Source organism: Achroia grisella, unplaced genomic scaffold, assembly GCF_030625045.1.
Source record: "Achroia grisella isolate CSIRO2021 unplaced genomic scaffold, CSIRO_AGI_Agris_v1 utg841, whole genome shotgun sequence".
Classification (NCBI taxonomy): domain Eukaryota; kingdom Metazoa; phylum Arthropoda; class Insecta; order Lepidoptera; family Pyralidae; genus Achroia; species Achroia grisella.
This window is the reverse complement of record NW_026713039.1, coordinates 840,182-860,215: the sequence shown is the minus strand read 5'-3', so window position 1 is coordinate 860,215 and position 20,034 is coordinate 840,182. Positions and strand designations below refer to the sequence as shown.

Below are 20,034 nucleotides of genomic sequence, written 5' to 3'. Positions count from 1 at the left end.
GAATTAGATGTTAAGGAAAATACTGTACAAATTATATGTTTCTAATACTTTTATAAATAAACTAGTTTTATATACGATTTCGTATAAGATAAAGGTTAAGTTTAAATCTATTGATTACCTTGATGGTCTAGTGGTTCGTACCGTCTTACTTCCGATGGTCGCGGGTTCGATTCCCTGCATGGTTCATTTGTTTTGTTTGTTAGTGTGATTGTTTGTATTAATACGTATGCTATGTAAATATATTTTTGTATGATATTGTAATGGTGCACCCGCCTGCGCTAACGGTTTGCGCTGGCGGGGCACCAGTGGAGGATAAGATGAGCATGTCAGGTCAGTTAGCACATCGTGACAAATTCACTAAGAATTTATCATGATGGTTTCCAGGAGGAACCGCGTGGAGGTTAACCTGACATGGTACATCGCTAGCAATAAGATCATCAGTCCACATTACTAACAATCCCATTTCCACATTATGTATGTGTTTATAAAAAATGTATTTAAGTATTTATAAGTATAATAATAATAATAAAACTCTTTATTGTGTACACATAGTGTAATTATTTATATAAAAAAACATCTATTAAAAAGAGCAACACACAAGTTTCTTGCTCGTTCTTCTTGTGATGAATCTGCATTCCGAATGAGTGGTAGAATCAAAATATGACTATTCAAAAGTGCTTGTAATGAGTTTATTTGAATAAAGATTATTTCTATTTCTATTTCTACATAAAATAATAAGAAAATACAGTAAATAGTAAAATAATTACAAAAGGCGGTCTTATCGCTAAATGCAATCTCTTACTGACAACCTAGAAGAGAGGACTTATGTACACATAATAGGGTAGGTGGCACACATAAGACACTATTTATTATACTACTAGATATATGATATACATACATACAATAAGGGAATAAATATATAAACCTACATATATACATACATATAAACTACATATTGTAAGAAATGCGAAAAAAAAACATGTACTTTGAAGAGAGATAATGAGATTTTAGTCTATTTTTAAATGATGCATGTGTTTGAGCTGATCGTATGGAGAGTGGTAGAGAGTTCCAGAGGCGAATGGCTTGGACAGTGAAGGAGTTATGTATGTATTTACGAAAAAAAAAAATATTTGTATCATTTACGAAAAAATTTATTTGTTATCTAGTACCCATAACACAAGCTTTAGCTAGCTTAACTTAAGACTAGATGGCGCTGTGTGAATTGTCGTGAGATTATTATTATTATTATTATTATTATAATAACTACCTTGTGTATAATAATAGTTAGAAAATAGTCAAGAGGGAGCAATAAATAAATAGCTATTGTTACTGTAGCTTGTCTACCATTCTTTTTATTAACTTTATATTTTTTATATGTCACTTTTGACTAACTATATATTGTTTTGTTACTTCTTGCTGTAAGCCCTTTTGGGAAGAATACACATTTTTACTAGTATATTTGGTTTTTATTAAAATAGTAGTTGTGTTCCCGCTCCAGTAACAGCTATTAGTTGTCTAGTACCCATAACACTTCTGCTTAGCTTGGCACTAGATGGCGCTGTGTGAATTGTCCTAAAATTATTATTATTATTGTTGAGGTTTTATGTACAATTCTTTTTGTGTTTATTGCAACTATTTTTGATATGGACGTCTTGTACTTTTTAAAATACTGATAGGAAAAGAAAAATTACTTTTTGACTAGTACCCATAGAAAAGCTCTGTTTAGATTAGGACTAATAGAAAAAATTGAATGTTTATTGCAAAAATAATTAAATATCTAATTGACACAAAATTATAATTTTTTTAAAACGGTTTTTATTCATGTATTTTCTTTTGGGCTAAAAATACTTGTATCCAAAAAAATATTAAATAAAAAAAAGAAGTACTTTTTTTTTAAAAGCCAGTTTACTTACAATGTATAGGTATTTATATAGGTGTCTATGTCTAACTTTAAATGAAAATCCCGAACATGAAAACTATTGCCATGCACGCTCGTCATTCAAGTAATCGTTTAGTGAGTAATAGTCCTTGGTCAGTGAATATCTTCCAGTATTGTTCAGTACTTAGTGCAGGATTGAGGCAGTGGCGTAGTTTTTTTTAGTGTATCATAATGGAATGGTGCACCCGCCTGCGCTAACGGTTTACGCTGGCGGGGCACCAGTGGAGGATGAGAAGTTGAGCATGAAGTCAGGTTATTTAGCAATTTAAACTATGTACTAGTACAAATACTAGAATATAAAAAAGTTGAGTTTTTATTCGAACTATTTTATAAAAGGCGAGTTTTTGGCATTTTCCAAAGGAACTTATGGAGCAAATTCAAATTCAAAAATCATTTATTCATGTACTACATTTTAGCTGCTTATGAACGTCAAGTTTTTTAATGGATGATAATGGAATGGTGCACCCGCCTGCGCTAACGGTTTACGCTGGCGGGGCACCAGTGGAGGATGATAAGATGAGCATGAGGTCAGGTCAGTTAGCACATCGTGACAAATTCACCAGGAATGTATCACGATGGTTTCCAGGGGGAACCGCGTGAAGGTCGATCTGACATGGTACATTGCTAGCGATAGGTTCATTAGTCCACATTACTAACAATCCCCTTTCCCCCAAGCGCTAGGGGTTCGAACTTCGGCTCAGGCCGTCGTAATTTCGATCCCCGTTTAAATTTGACGGGGAGTCAGATCTGTTGTGACTGGCCTGGGCCTGTCTTGGGACTAGGTTATTCCGGAACTGGCTTCACGTAGAAATAACACAAATATTTAAAAAAACTATGATATATATATATGTATATATTATATACCAAAAATTCTTATAAAAACACTTTTAAAAAAGTATTTGGCTATTAGTTGATGCTAAGAAACCTATAGCACTACGACCTACGTAGATCTATATTAATGTATAATAATATATGAAATTTATAGCCTATATGTTACTCTAGTGTATATGCTATATTATTGTAAAGTTTCATCAAAATCCATTCAGCACTTTTTGCGTCAGAGTAACAAACATCCATACTTACAAACTTTCGCGTTTATATTAGTAAGATAAATAAAAAACTATTATAAAAACAGATAGGTTAGTACGTTCTTTATAAATTCTTGAATGCGTAATAGAAGACTGGTTTACGAGAATAAATTTACAGATGATATAACAAGTTTCGTTATCTAAAAGTTTATTTATTTGTAGGTTTATATTTTTTATATGTGTAGCACTTGTAGCACTGCGACTACTATATATTGTTTTGCCCTATTTCAAAGTTCGCTACCTAGACCCGTCAGGGACAAAATTGAAGGATATTCTTAGGAGCGATGGTTTTTATTAAAAGGATAGTAGTTGAACTTACCAAAGGAGATACTTCTAAAGTAACATTGTAAAGAAATGTGTCAATGTAAATGTGACTAGCTTTTTCCCGCATCTTCGTTTGCTTTTTCTGTCTGTGTGGAAAAATTGACAAAAATATTATTATTATTGACGGAGGCTTTTATTCTCGTCCTCTTGGTATCTTCTCGTGTCAATTTTTTTATGTAATTGTAATATCAAACGTTTGACGTCTTCAGTGGTGTACCGTTTTAGCACAGAAAAAATAATGTTTAGGTTCAAAAATAACGCACGGTAAACATTTGTATTCATGAGTACGATTGTTTGTATCAGTCTGGGTGTTTTCTATGTATAATACGTATGTATTTACAAAAAAAAGTATCTAAGTATTTGTATCAGTTGCAGTTGTCTAGTACCCATAACACAAGCTCTTACCGTGGGGCTACATGGCGCTGTGTTAACTGTGCAGGGTTTTTTTTTGACAATTCACACAGCATTATCTAGAGCCTTGTGTTGTGGGTACTAGACAACTGATACATATACATAGATATTTTTTTTGTAAATACATACATATTATACATAGAAAACACCCAGACCGATACAAACAATCATACTCACGAATACAAATGTCTGTGCCGTGCGAGGAATCGAACCCACGACCATCGTAAAGCGGTATGCTAGACCGCTAGACCACCGAGGTCGTCGAAATTCGTCGTTATTATTATAAACTTGACGTCCTTGATGGTAAGTGGTACCTAATCATTGCCTATTTAGATGTACCGCACTATATCTATGTAGGCAGTGCTATAGGTCTAAAAAACCTTCCATTAGCGGGGGCAAGTAGATTGGAAATAATATGTACGAATAACTCATTCAAATTCAAAATATCTTTATTCATGTAGGTCTATTACAGACTCTTATGATGTGTCAAATCTACCGTCAGTTCGGAATGATATCGAGATGAGAAGAACTGACAAGAAACTCAGCTCGTATTCTTTTCAAATAATAGTGGAACATGTTTATAATAACATACAGTCATTAAAATTCAAATTTGGGAGAATAGAGTGACCACCAGCATATGCTATCGCAAAGAACAAAAAATTTAATCAGTGTTCACAACCTGAACAGACCAGTCCCCACAAGCAGCACCCGTTCACGAGTATGACGTATGAGCCAGCCATCATTGTTCTCAACCATTTTTTTTTTTTTAATATGGATGATAATGGAATGGTGCACCCGCCTGCGCTAACGGTTTACGCTGGCGGGGCACCAGTGGAGGATGTTAAGATGAGCATGAAGTCAGTTCAGTTAGCCCATCGTGACAAATTCGCCAAGAATTTATCACGATGGTTTCCAGGGGGAACCGCGTGGAGGTCAACCTGACATGGTACATTGCTAGCAATAAGTGCATCAGTCCACATTACTAACAATCCCCTTTCCCCCCTCTCAACCATATTTTTTTTTTTTTTGTGGATGATAATGAAATGGTGCACCCGCCTGCGCTAACGGTTTACGCTGGCGAGGCACCAGTGGAGGATGATAAGATGAGCATGAGATCAGGTCAGTTAGCCCATCGTGACAAATTCACCAGGAAATTAACACGATGGTTTCCAGGGGGAACCGCGTGGAGGTCGACCTGACATGGTACATTGCTAGCAATGGGGTTATCAATCCACATTACTAACAATCCCCCTCCCCCCCTTCCCCCCTCTCAACCATATTAGAGGGAGCAGATCGACCCGGCCCACCACACCGCCACAAGTTTGAACTTTATAGCGAGCATGACTGTTTCAGGTTAGTCAGGTTAACCAGGAAATCATCATGTTAAACTCCTGGTACATTTGCCACGATGGGCTAATTGACCTGACCTCATGTTCATCTTATCAACCTCCACTGGTGCCCCGCCAGCGTATACCATTAGCGCAGACGGGTGCACCATTTCATTATCATCAAAAAAAATCGCCCATATGGTATTCCAGTCACATAAAAATATATGAAAATCTATATATATATATATATATATATATAAAACTCAAAGATGACTGACATAGTGATCTATCAACGCACAGCCCAAACACTGGACGGATAGGGCTGAAATTTGGCATGCAGGTAGATGTCATGACGTAGGCATCCGCTAAGAAAGGATTGTGATTAATTCTACCCCCAAGGGGATAAAATAGGGGATGAAATTTATATGAAACTGTCAATTTTAAACCGATCGGGCTGAGACTTTGCATGCATAAATCTACTATGACGTAGGCATCCCCTAAGACAGGATTTTGATAAATTCCACCCCTAAGGGGATAAATTAACGCGAGCGAAGCCGCGGGCAAAAGCTAGTTATAAATATAAAAATATTAGTCATTTGAAAATGAACAAGAAAAATGTAAAATGTTTATTTCTTTAAAAAACAATTCGGTTATGATAATACCTATTTACTGTCTTAAAATACAGATATATTTATCATATAATAATTAGTATTTACAATTAATTCATTATAATCTATAATCTCAATAAAACATTATTATTACAAACTTTAAAATGCATTTTCTGAATATTTTTTATTATATGTACAGATATAGCGCCATCTGTTGATGGTGGTCAAACGTTAACAATAAATGAAATTATTATTATTACTAAATTAATCTATACATATAAATAAAATTGGAGTGTCTGTTTGTAATATTGAAATAACCGTTTCTACTACATGCATATGAATATAAATATGGAACATACACCAAAATAACACATTTTACAATTTTTGTTCCGAGTAATCTCTGAAATGGCTGGACCGATTTTGACGGGACTTTTATTGGCAGGAAACTGATGTAATAAGGAGTAACTTAGGCTACCTTTATTTTAGAAAAATAAAGTTTAATTCCACGCGGGCGTGGTCGCGTGTACAGCTAGTTGATTAATATAACTGTATGTGACGTAATTATAGTTACAAAATTATATCTCCATTTACTATACTCCCTATTTTTGTAAGTTTCTTTAGCGTATACGTTGAACATTTTTTTTTATTTTGAAAAAAAAAATATAATCTCGACTAACTTTTAATTGTAAAAACTCGATTCTACCACATCACTAAGAGCAACACACAAGTTTCTTGCTCGTTCTTCTTGTGATGAGACAGCTTTCTGAACGAGTGGTAGACAAAAAACAAATTGTTATGACTATTCAAAAGTGCTTACATTAAGTTTATTTGAATAAATGATTTTCTATTCTATTCTATTCTACTATTTATTTGGGATTTATATGTAGCCTGAATTAAATAAATAAATAAATAAAAAAATTAATTCCAGACTAAAAACCTGCAACACTGGAAATGTCATTTTACTGACTGGAATTAATAATCTTACCTTAATCTTATATACAAAATTCTCGTGTCACAATGTTAAGTAGTTACCATACTCCTCCGAAACGGATTGACAGATTTTTATGAAATTTTATATTCATATTCAGTAGGTCTTAAAATAAGGTACTATCTATTTTTCATACCCCTAAGTGATAAGAGTTGCCCTATCATTTATTTTTTGGACAATTTTTTTTTATAATGTAACATTATAAAATATATACAACCCTAAATTTTCACTTTCTATCACCAACCCCTATTTTTTAATAGTGATTTTAATTTATATAGCAAAACAACGTTTGCGAGGATTAGTTTTTTATAAAAAATTCATCGCAATTCGTCCAGTCATTAGTACGTAATCTTTACATAGTATAAAATAAAATATGTTCCGCTGTCTGTTCACTTAGACCTTTTAAACTACGCAACGGATTTTGAAGCGGTTTTTTAATAGATAGAGTGATTCAAGAGGAAGGTTTATATGTATAATACATGTACACCCATGCGAAGCCAGGGCGAGTAGCTAGTTACAGTATAAAGCAATCGTTATCGCTGTCTGTCCCTATGTATGCTTAAATCTTTAAAACTACGCAACGGACCTTGAAGCGGTTTTTTTAATAGATAGAGTGATTCAAGAGGAAGGTTTATATGTATAATACATGTACACCCGTGCGAAGCCGGGGCGAGTTAATTCATTACACAAGCAGAGTTTTTAAAATTACTATTTTACACTTAAACTATATATAAACATAATTGAAAATATTTCAAAATATTATTCTAGAATATTTACAAAACTTAAAGTTATGAACGCCCGAACGAAACCGTGTCGGACTACTAGTTTCTAATAATACTAAGAACATATGTGGTTTGTATTCACACACTTAAACTTAAAAATGTAAAGTAATAATAAAATTATTTAAAAGAGCAACACGCAAGTTTCTTGCTCGTTCTTCTTGTGATGAGACAGCTTTCCGAACGAGTGGTAGATTAAAAAATGTAATGACTATTCAAAAGTGCTTCAATGTAACTTTATTTGAATAAATGATTTTCTATTCTATTCTATTCTATATATACAGACAATAATCAACGGTTTATTAAATTCATTGCTAAATCTATTCTAGATCTTTAATAACTTTAATATATATATTTAGAGCTAGTTCAAGGCACAGAGCAAGATAGAAATCTAGAGGCAACACTGTTTTTTAATACCTTTTTTTGGTCATAGGGCTAGCTCAAGGCACAGAGCAAGATAGAAGTCTAGAGGCAACACTGTTTTTAATATCTTTTTTTGGTCATAGGGCTAGCTCAAGGCACAGAGTAAGATACAAGTTTAGAGGCAACACTGTTTTTAATATCTTTTTTTGGTCATAGGGCTAGCTCAAGGCACAGAGCAAGATAGAAATCTAGAGGCAACACTGTTTTTTAATACCTTTTTTCTCATTAGGGCTTTCTATCAAGAACAGAGCAAGATAAAATCTAGAGACAACACTGTTTTTTGAATACCTTTTTTAAGTTTGACGAGGGCATTATTTATAAGTATAATTAGAGGCAAATCACTGTTTTTTAAGACATTTTTTTTCGTCATAGTAGCAATACAGAGTAAGACACAAGGTTAGAGGCAACACTGTTTTTTAATATCTTTTTTTGGTCATAGGGCTAGCTCAAGGCACAGAGTAAGATACAAGTTTAGAGGCAACACTGTTTTTAATATCTTTTTTTGGTCATAGGGCTAGCTCAAGGCACAGAGCAAGATAGAAATCTAGAGGCAACACTGTTTTAAAGACATATTTTTTTGGTCCTAGGGCTAGTTCAAGGCACAGAGCAAGATAGAAGTCTAGAGGCAACACTGTTTTTTAAGACATTTTTTTTGGTCATAGGGCTAGCTCAAGGCACAGAGTAAGATACAAGTTTAGAGGCAACACTGTTTTTTAATATCTTTTTTTGGTCATAGGGCTAGCTCAAGGCACAGAGCAAGATAGAAGTCTAGAGGCAACACTGTTTTTTAAGACATTTTTTTTGGTCATAGAAACCGCTTCAAAATCACAGAGTAAGATACAAGTTTAGAGGCAACACTGTTTTTAATATCTTTTTTTGGTCATAGGGCTAGCTCAAGGCACAGAGTAAGATACAAGTTTAGAGGCAACACTGTTTTTAACATCTTTTTTTGGTCATAGGGCAAAGGCACAGAGCAAGATAAAAATCTACATTTGATATATATTTTTAATAAGAATTTTTTATTCATAGGGCTAGCTCAAGGCACAGAGCAAGATAGAAGTCTAGAGGCAACACTGTTTTTTAAAACATTTTTTTTGGTCATAGTCTGTCAAGGCACAGAGTAAGATACAAGTTTAGAAAACACTGTTTTTTAATATCTTTTTTTGGTCATAGGGCTAGCTCAAGGCACAGAGCAAGATAGAAGTCTAGAGGCAACACTGTTTTTTAAGACATTTTTTTTGGTCATAGGGCTAGCTCAAGGCACAGAGTAAGATACAAGTTTAGAGGCAACACTGTTTTTTAATATCTTTTTTTGGTCATAGGGCTAGCTCAAGGCACAGAGCAATATAGAAGTCTAGAGGCAACACTGTTTTAAAGACATATTTTTTTTGGTCCTAGGGCTAGTTCAAGGCACAGAGCAATATAGAAGTCTAGAGGCAACACTGTTTTTTAAGACATTTTTTTTTTTACTATTTTAATAAAAACCAAATACTAGTAAAAATGTGTATTCTTCCCAAAAGGGCTCACAGTGAGAAGTAACAAAACAATATATAGTTTGTCAAAAGTGACGTATAAAAAATAGATATAAAAAATATAAAATTTATAAAAAGAATGGTAGACAAGCCGCCAGTAACAATAGCTATTTATTTATTGCTCCCTCTTGACTATTTTCTTGCTCTATTATTATACACAAGGTAGTTATTATAATAATAATAATAATAATAATCTCAGGACAATTCACACAGCGCCATCTAGACCCAAATTAAACTACCTAAAGCTTGTGTTATGGGTACTAGACAACTGATACAAATATATAGATATGTTTTTTTCGTACATATTATACATAGCAAAAACCCAGACCGATACAAACAATCATACTCATGAATACAAATGTTTGTGTCGTGCGAGGACTCGAACCCGCGACCATCGGAAGTAAGGCGGTGTGCTAAACCGCTAGACCAAGGCCGTCAACTCTTGACTATTTTCTTGCTATATTATTATACACAAGTTAGTTATTATACATATTGTGTTGTTACTTATAGCTACATAGTTATTGCTCCCTCTTGACTATTTTCTTGCTCTATACACGACCAATTTGCCCAATTAATCGACCCCAATAACTTAAGGTCGTTTCGATAAAACAACAGTTTTGCAGTTCTGCGTGCAATACACACTTTCTAGTCCATTCATTGAGCAAGTTACTCCAGTCACGCCATATTATTCAGCATTTTCACTTATCTCATTTATCTTTTCACTGTCCACCTCATTCTTTTTACCAAACTTGAAGATTTTCTCGAAATTTATTGTGTTCTGATTGTAAATCGTGTGATCGGGTGTGTCGCCCCAACTGACCGGTGTACTACGGTCCTTGACTTCATTTTCTGCTTTATTTTCATTATTAATATCAACGCTATTTATTTCAGGTATAGGATTTAGAACCGCTTCAGATTGTACACTTGGCGTTCTCATTTCTGTGTCAGACATCTCTAGTGATGCGCATCTGTTCAGAAAATTCAACATACGCTCTTTATAGAACTCGGAGCTTGTTTCTGTGTTCTGTTTCGCTTTATTATTCTGAGATTTCAAGTAAAACTCGTTGTCGCTCTGCGCGAGGAAAATCCTTTTGATCTTTTTGCTCGGATAGTGTTCTATCAAATCTGGTTTTTGCGGGACCAGTTTACCGTTCCTCGGCATGTTCTTAGGGTCGTTCCCTTTGATAGTTGTCACTACGGAAATACAATTGCCCCTCCTTTGATTATTATCATCTTTGTAATTACTTCTCATGCCTTTATACGATATTTTGACACTCAACAACGACCACAGCAGTTCAAGAGCCGCTGCAATTAGTATATTTATTGATAGCACACGTTTGGTAAACAAATATGTATTGTTACCTCCCGAGTTTGAGTTTAAGGTCACGAGGATGTGTGATTCATTTCTATCTAAAACATCTGTGTGTTTTACAACAATATAATCTTTAAACGGAATTTTCTCCTTATAAAACTCCGATATATCGCCTTCAGCGGTCGTTATGAACCAAACGAGTATCATTATAAACGAGGAAAATGATGCTATAGTGGATATTACAGATATAACAAACAACCAAGTTATATTATTGTCCATATACCATTTTACAGAAGCCAGAATGGACGCTATACCGGCGGCGAGAGCAAAAACAGCTATTAAAGTCGGGGCTAACACGAGAATATAACTATTATCATTATTACAATTATCCTTAACATAATCTGTTACATTGTCTATATTATCTGTAGTATTTAATAACAATTCTGTATCATTAACGTCTGTATTGTTGTTTGAAAGTTTCAGTTCCGTGTTAGGACTTATAATGGCTAAACAGGCCAGTAATAATGACGTTGCAGCCAAAGCTATGTGGACCCACGCCAAACCAGAGACAGTGGACGCAGAGTACCTCCTCTCCGAAGGATATAAGTTTCTGGTGTCAGGTTTACTCTTCACTTTGATCGTGTAAACGTCCTCCATCGCAAAACGCTTATAGGTTAACTTTTAACGGTCCGAAATACACAATAGGTGTCCTTGTAGTGTTATTTATGATAATATAATGAAGTTGCAATTGTAAATACACAATTCACATAGATATTCATGATTGATTGTCACTTGGGATTTGATTTTTAAATGTTTTACGTTGCAACGTTTTTTAACGGACGATGCGCGGGCGGTGCGCGCGAAATGTGGGAGTCAACTGAATGTAATGAGTTCTTTAAAGTGTTGCCAACAAATTTTAAATAATCCCACTAGTTGGAGTTTATAAAATCATCATAGTATTTGTGGAATACTGGCCACTTAGTATCTTAATAAAATTATAAACGTTTGTAAGTATGGATGTTTGTTACTCGTTCACGTAAAAATTACTGAACAGATTTTTAGATTTAGAATATAATAGAATAGAATAACATTTATCAACACATAACAACACAGCAAAAACTTAGCAATATAAACTAAAAATTATAATTTAAATAAAATAATATTTAACAATATAGTATATGCATCAGAATAAAACATAGGCTATATTTTATATTGATATTTAACACGGGAGAAACCGCGGGAACAGCTAGTATGTTATATTTATAAAGCTTTATATTTCGAATACCAAATTATATAGTGCGCATAGTGACAGAAATATTTTATATATTCTTTTGACATTGACATTAAAAATAAAGTTTGAACCTATATTAAACTCAATAGAACTACCACTGAATTACAATTTTGCATTAGAATATACTCTTTTCTAAGCTAATAAAGTTTGAGCCAGTCAAGTAGCCTTGTTGTCTATTAATAATTACAATAAAAAGTCATCAAGTTGTTTAAGCTCTAAGAATGAAGCGCATATTACTATATTCGGGGGAAAGGAACTGTAAATAGTGTGGACTAATGAGCCCAGGTTGACCTCCTCGCGGTTCCCATTGGAAACCATCTTTGTAAATTCCTATCGAATTGTTCATCCTCCACTGGTACCCTGCCAGCGTTTACCGTTATGCATGCGAACGCACCATTCCATTATCAATCATTAAAAAAACATGTTACATATATATTGGAAATATATGCAATATTTTAGTTAAAAAAATAATATTATTTTTTATCAAAAATATTGGAATTAAATGTCGTTGAAAGTACTATATTTTTTTGCCCCGGCTTCGCACGGGTTTACATGTATTATGTATATAAAGCTTCCTCTTGAATCACTCTATCTATTAAAAAAAACCGATTCAAAATCCGTTGCGTAGTTTTAAAGATTTAAGCATACATAGGGACGGATAGACAGCGACAGCGACTTTGTTTTATACTATGTAATGATGAGTAATTTATTCAGTGTAATCTTTTCTGTGTAATATTTTTTTTCTATTTTTAATTATTTTTTAAAAGATTAAACTCGTATATTAAAAACCACTATTTCCAGTGGAAAAATATTATTTTTATAAAAGCACTTGTAAGCGACGCGTAAAAAACAAAATAATTAAAATGATGTTTGTCACTATTAAAAAAAAAAACTTATAACCGGCGCAACGCAAAATCTACCAAATTCAATTAACATTATAAAATTTATGGTGAAATCATCTAGGTGGCAACACTTCGTTAAACAACAGATTTGGTGCTGTGGTATGCAGCTATGTTCAGGGTTAATTAAAACGTTTACACGTTTCAATCTTATTACAACGGGATACGGGTTATATTTGAATGTGTTTATATAATATTATGCATAATGCATTTCGTGCAAAGTATGAATTGAAATTGTTGAGTATCTGCTTTGCTTAGAACTGAGAATTTATTGAAAGTATAGGCGTAGTAGAGATGTGCCAACTCGTAATAAACATGACTCGAGTTAACTCGAGTTAACTCGAGTTGACTCGTGTTACCTGGAATAAAAGTTTTTTTTTTCGAACAATTCTAATGTTTTTGGGCGCAGCTAGCCTTGAAAGCTTCACCGAAAGTGTCATTTTCATTTTAATTCTCAATCAAATCAATTCAAATCTCAATTTCATTTTTAAAATGCCATTTCTACTCGCCCCCTAGAGGGGGGAGGAGTAGAAATGGCACTTTAAAACCGAGCAAGGACTTATGGAATGCATAGTCATTTTATTCATAACAAATAATGACGACCTCGGTGGTCTAGCGGTCAAGCACACCGCTTTACGACCGATGGTCGCGGGTTCGATTCCTCGCACGGCACAAACATTTGTATTCATGAGTATGATTGTTTGTAACGGTCTGCGTGTTTTCTATGTATAATATGTATGTATTTACAAAAAAAAAATATCTATGTATATGTATCAGTCATCTAGTACTACATAACACAAGCTCTAGCTAGCTTAACTTGGGTCTAGATGGCGCTGTGTGAATTGTCAAAAAAAAAAATCGGACGAATATGCGAAAAAAAAAATAATAACTCAAATCAATATTCAAATATTTGTGACGAGTGAAAATTGTATGATATGAAATGATCGGAAAATTTCATGTCATTGTCAGTTCGATGATAGAATCATGCTCTCGCTCTTTAACTCGATTCATTCAGTTACCAGTTGAATTCTTCCAACTCGAGTTGGCAGAATTCAACTCGAGTTAACTCGAATTACGCCCAACTCGAGTTAACTTGAGTTGACACATCTCTAAGACGTAGACTAGACCGTACGGTCTAAGGATCTTTGCCTGTTCCATCATTGAAAAAAAATGAAAGTGTAGGTACTTGTACTGTATATAGAGTATTTTGTCATAGAATAGTCATAGTTACCTATTACATTTATAGCCTACTAGCTGTGCCTGCGACTTGGTCTGGAATAGTGACTTTACCAAATAAAGAAAATCTATATATATAAACGAAAATTGTAAAAAATGTTATTTTGGTGTATGTACCGTATTTATACAACGTAATGTAATGACTTCGCACGGGTGTACAATTATACATGTATTATACATATAAACCTTCCTCTTGAATCACTCTATCTATTGAAAAAACCACTTCAAAATTCGTCGTGTAGTTATAAAGATTTAAGCATACATAGGGACGGACAGACAGCGACAGCGACTTTGTTTTATACTATGTAATGATATATGGATACCTACACACTACTGTTTCTTTACGTTTAATTCAATATTCAATTGAAATAATTTTGTGGTTTTCTTTGTTCTTTATGTTTGTTTATCTGCACGGTCGTAACTGTGTAAGTACATTGTTAAAGAAGGAAAGCGCGTACCACAAGATTTTTGTATGGATTTGCAATAATTAATAGTATGCAAGACTTGATGTAGAATCAATAATAAGTGTAAGAAAAATCACGGGATCTTACCATGTTTTATTTATATCTATAGGTACATATAAATAAAATTGAAGTGTCTGCTTGTAATATAGAAATAACCGTTTTTTACTAAATGCTTATGAATATACATAAATACAGTACATACACCAAAATAACATTTTTTACAATTTTTGGCTATCTGTCTGTCTGTCTGTCTGTTTGTTTCGGCTAATCTCTGAAATGGCTGGACCGATGTTGACGGGACTTTTTTTACAGGTAGCTGACGTTATAAGGAGTAACTTAGGCTACTTTTATTTTAGAAAAATAAAGTTAAATTCCACGCGGACGAAGTCGCAGGCACAGCTAGATGTAAGTATAAATATTGATCGCGTCAAATTTTAAAACTGTACGTGAATCAATATTTGTTTATGGCGTGTTCTTTTTTTTTTAGTTGTTGGCGGAGCTTTAAATAGTGTAACTAATTTACATTAATACTCTTATAATATTTTTTTAGAAACTGTTACAATCAAAAAGATTTCGCGCGATTTTCTAAGGTCATAGATTTTTAAAATCATAGATTACCAATCTGTTATGTAATTTTCATTAAGCAAGCCAGATTTCATTAAGATCCAATTAAGATGAAAACGTCCGTGAGTACAACTACTTTTTAAGAAAATTACACGAACGGATGAGAGAATGATATGAATATTTTTTTTAATTATCCATAAATAATATATTAAATCAATAACATTAAAATCATCAAAATACATTACTGTATATTTGACACACACCCGTATATACTCTTTTGTTTATTGTTAATGAAATAGAAATAGAAATAGAAATAATCTTTATTCAAATAAACTCATTACAAGCACTTTTGAATAGTCATATTTTGATTCTACCACTCATTCGGAAAGCAGATTCATCACAAGAAGAACGGGCAACAAACTTGTGTGTTGCTCTTTTTAATTTTTGTTTTTTTATATAAATAATTACAGTATAACAAGTAAGAGGCATGCGATAATCAACATAGAAATCGCTACGTACTCATTATTAGTGTAATCAGATAATATTGTCAGTGCTATGGATTTAAAGTTTTTAATAATCTTGAAGAAATAATCTTTATTCAAATAAACTTAATATAAGCACTTTTGAATAGTCAAGTTTTTTTTATTCTACCGCTTATTCGGAATGCAGATTCATCACAAGAAGAATAAGCAAGAAACTTGTGTGTGAAACAAGAAAATGTCTGTGGTCAAATTGAGAATACATTAATATAGTTTGAGTTTTTTATTTATTACTACTCGATGGATTTAATTCGAATAAATATTTATTATTAATTGTCTATAGTCTTATTGGATGACAAACATAATCATATGCATTTAACAATATATATTTCTTAAGCTGTTTCAGAGATCTTTTTGAACTTTTTTCAAATTTCGACTATCGAGCGACTAATATTCATTGTTACATAAAAAAATAGTTTAAAAACATAATATTTAATCTGTAGTTCAGATTATAGTTTAAACTATGTAATATTATGTATTGAATAAAAGTAAATATATTTATTACTAGTATTTACATAACCTAATTGTACAACTTAGAACCTAAAATTAAAAAGCTTAAAAAATATATAATTATCATATTATAAAATAAATTAAAATATATTATTAAAAGGGGTCCCTTTAGGCAACGTTCCGTAGATACTGGCAGCGTTCCCTCTTTAAATAGCTAGACTATTATAAACATACATAAGAATTGGCCTTTGGCCTCATCGCTTGTTCAAATATGAAGAAGTATAAACGTAGACTAGGCTGTACGGTCTAAGGATCTTTGCCTGTTCCATCACTGAAAAGGAGATGGACGAATATGGAAAAAAAAAAATCTGTGGTCGGTTTGACACAGAGCGGCGCGGCGGCGGGCGGTTATATTCAAAACAAAATGGCGTCCGTTACACGGCTATCAAAGTGTGTCTGTGACCTATGACCGGTTGACACTAATATGTAACGGTCATATTACAATCGGCCGTGAAAATTGCTCGATTGACCGTTTTGTTTGTGAATAAACGTTGTTATGCAAGTAGTAGGTGTAACGGAAACCGATATTTAAACTCGTATTCTAACAAGGAAAGATCGGTATTTTCAACCCACTTTAAAAACGTACATCTCTCAATAGAATAGAATAGATTGTTTTTTTATTTACATAATAAAAATTATAATTACTTATAGCTCAAGAGCCCACGACGGCCAAACTTACGTCTTATTAGTAAATGTGAAAGTTCTTGTATGTGTGTCCCCAACACAGGTAAGAACGATCCCCAAACATGAAACCTGGATCGTGGTTTATAGTTTCTAGATGGCGCTGTGTGAATTGTCCTGAGATTATTATTATTCAATGAAAATCCCGTGCATGATCAACTATTGCCATGCACGCTCGTCATTTAAGTAACAATTATTTTTTTAATATATAATTTTTAACTTTGTGACACTCCTAATTGAATTTATTTATTAGAAGACTTTCGTTGAACACTTACCGTCACTAGAGCGACGGTAGATGAAAAAACTGCTGTCACCTATCTACATTGACATCGCTGTTACTCCAGTCAGCTCGTGACCACGGCTAATGCAACCTAGTCGAAACGTCGAGAGAGGTAAATACCTTTATCTAAATATATATAACTCAAAGGTGACTGACATAGTGATCTATCAACGCACAGCCCAAACCACTGGACGGATCGGGCTGAAATTTGGCATGCAGGTAGATGTTATGACGTAGGCATCCGCTAAGAAAGGATTTTGATTAATTATACCCCCAAGGGGATAAAATAGGGGATGACAGTTTATATGAAACTTTGTCAATTTTAAACTAATCGGGCTGAGACTTTGCATGCATAAATCTACTATGACGTAGGCATCCCCTAAGACAGGATTTTGATTAATTCCACCCCCAAGGGGATAAATTAAGCGAAGAGTGTCTGTTTGTAATATTGAAATAACCGTTTTATGCTACATGCATATGAATATAAATACGGTACATACAAAACAACATTTTTTTTGTAATAAGGAGTGACTCAGACTACTTGTATTTTAGAAAAATAAAGTTAAATTCCACGCGGACGAAGTCGCGAGTACAGCTAGTTTGCCATAAAATTATTTGTGTTAACACTCGGTTAATAATAGATAGATAGATAGATAATAGTTTTTATTTGTATCTTAGTACACACATACAGGCTTAATTACAACATCAAATGACAAGTACCTATAATATAACAATTCAATAAAGGGTAAACCTGCATGTGTGTGCTACAGCAATACACTATATAAATAACGCAGTACAATAAATAAACAAGTAACGTAGACGAAGTCGAGAGCATCAGTTAGTTTAACATATAGGTTCGAAGAGGCGAGGTAACTGATGCTGTAATTAAGAAAAACGTGAGAATCGTCTGACCTTGTGGGCACAATGACGATTGCCTTGGGCGGAATTTATATATGTATTACCACAGATAATATAATATTATATTACTAACTACAACCGCGACTTTGACCGCGTGGAATTTAACTTTATTTTTCTAAAATAAAAGTAGCCTAAGTTACTCCTTATTACATCAGCTACCTGCCAAAAAAGTCCCGTTAAAATAGGTCCAGCCATTTCAGAGATTAGCCGAAACAAACAGACAGACAGACCGGCAAAAATTGTAAAGAATGTTGTTTTTGTGTTACGTCAGCTATCTGCCAATAAAAGTAATAATAATAATAATCTTAGGACAATTCACACAGAGCCATCTAGACCCAAGTTAAGCTAGCTGAAGCTTGTGTTATGGGTACTAGATAACTGATACATATACATAGATATTTTTTTTTGTAAATACATACATATTATACATAGAAAACACTAGACCGATACAAACAATCATACTCATGAATACAAATGTTTGTGCCGTGCGAGGAATCGAACCCGCGACCATCGGTCGTAAAGCGGTGTACTTGACCGCTAGACCACCGAGGTCGGCAAGTCCCGTCAAAATGGGTCCGGCCATTTCAGAGATTAACCAGAACAAACAGATAGACAAAAATTATAAAAAATGTTATTTTGGTGTATGTACCGTATTTATATTCATATGCCTGTAGTAAAAGACGGTTATTTCAATATTACAAACAGACACACCAATTTTATTTATATGTATAGATTACAATAAGATACAGAGGTAACAATGGGCGGCCTTATCGCTGAACAGCGATAAGACTATAGCATGAGTTTAAAAAGGGTATATTAAGGTTTCTTAAGGGTTGGCAACGCGCATGACACCCCTAGTGTTTCAGGCGCCCATAAGCTACAATAACCGTTTACCATCAGATAGGCATATTGCTTGTTACCACCATCATGGCATTAAAAAAAAAATTTGATAATGTAATTACTTCACTCAATCACGCGTGACAGGCCGCCATGACAGATCGTTGCAACATGGCGGCGATAGTGCCGATTGGCGCGAAATGGAATCGTGAACTCGTGATGTCTTCACGTGTGATGGACGCCGTCAACAAATATAATGTAAAATATTTGCACGAAATACTTAACAAATTAAAAAAGTATATAAATACTAGCTGTGCCTGTGACTTCGTCCGCGTGTTCTAGTGACCTTGACCAAATATAGAAATAACATTTAATAATCCAACCCAAAAATGCAATGAAAAAAGATTTCTTGTTATAGTTTTAAACATGACGATTTTGTATACAAACTTTCATCCCCTATTTTTACCCCCTTTAGGGTAACAATTTTACAAACTTAGTCATATTTATTTATAGTATTTAATGAACAGCCTAAAAAATAAGTTTTGTACATTCTAAAATGACGATACATCCATACAACCTTTCATCTGCCCTTTCAACCCATTACAACCCCTTACAACCCCTTATTCGCATTAAAAATTAGTCTATGTCCTTTCTCAGGGTCTAGTTTATTTGTGTAGCAAATTTTATTTAAATCGGTTTAGTAGTTTTGGCGTGAAAGCGAGACAGGCAGACAGACAAACAGAGTTTCAAGTGTATAATATTAGTAAGGATGTAACAGGGTTATTACATAGGTACTTATATACTTTTTTAATTTCAATTCACACTCGCACAACACATTTCACACACTGCCATCTAGTCCCAAAAGCAGAGTTTTTTTGGATACAAGACAACAAATACTTTTTTTTCACTTAAATATTTCTTCTTACTTAATAAACATAGAAAACAGAAAAATAGGACTAACCATACTAATTAATACTAATTTGTACCGTGCGAGGAATCGAACCGAAGGCCATCGAAAGTAAGGCGATGTGCTAAACCGCTAGACCACCGAGGCCGGCAATGTAGATCTGTAACTATTTCTTG

General features: G+C 33.7%; 1 protein-coding gene across 1 annotated transcript; it reads right to left on the bottom strand.

Moving 5' to 3' along the window:
• Positions 1-9,746: 9,746 nt before the first annotated feature.
• Positions 9,747-11,395, bottom strand: LOC131852271 (uncharacterized). Its single transcript, XM_059202929.1, has one exon. The coding sequence runs from the start codon at positions 11,387-11,389 to the stop codon at positions 10,106-10,108; it is 1,284 nt and encodes a 427-aa protein (XP_059058912.1). The 5' UTR covers positions 11,390-11,395; the 3' UTR covers positions 9,747-10,105.
• Between the last annotated feature and the right edge of the window lie 8,639 nt (positions 11,396-20,034).

Coding starts and splice junctions, on each gene's coding strand:
- LOC131852271 (XM_059202929.1), bottom strand. CDS start 11,389: ATGGAGGACGTTTACACGATCAAAGTGAAGAGTAAACCTGACACCAGA.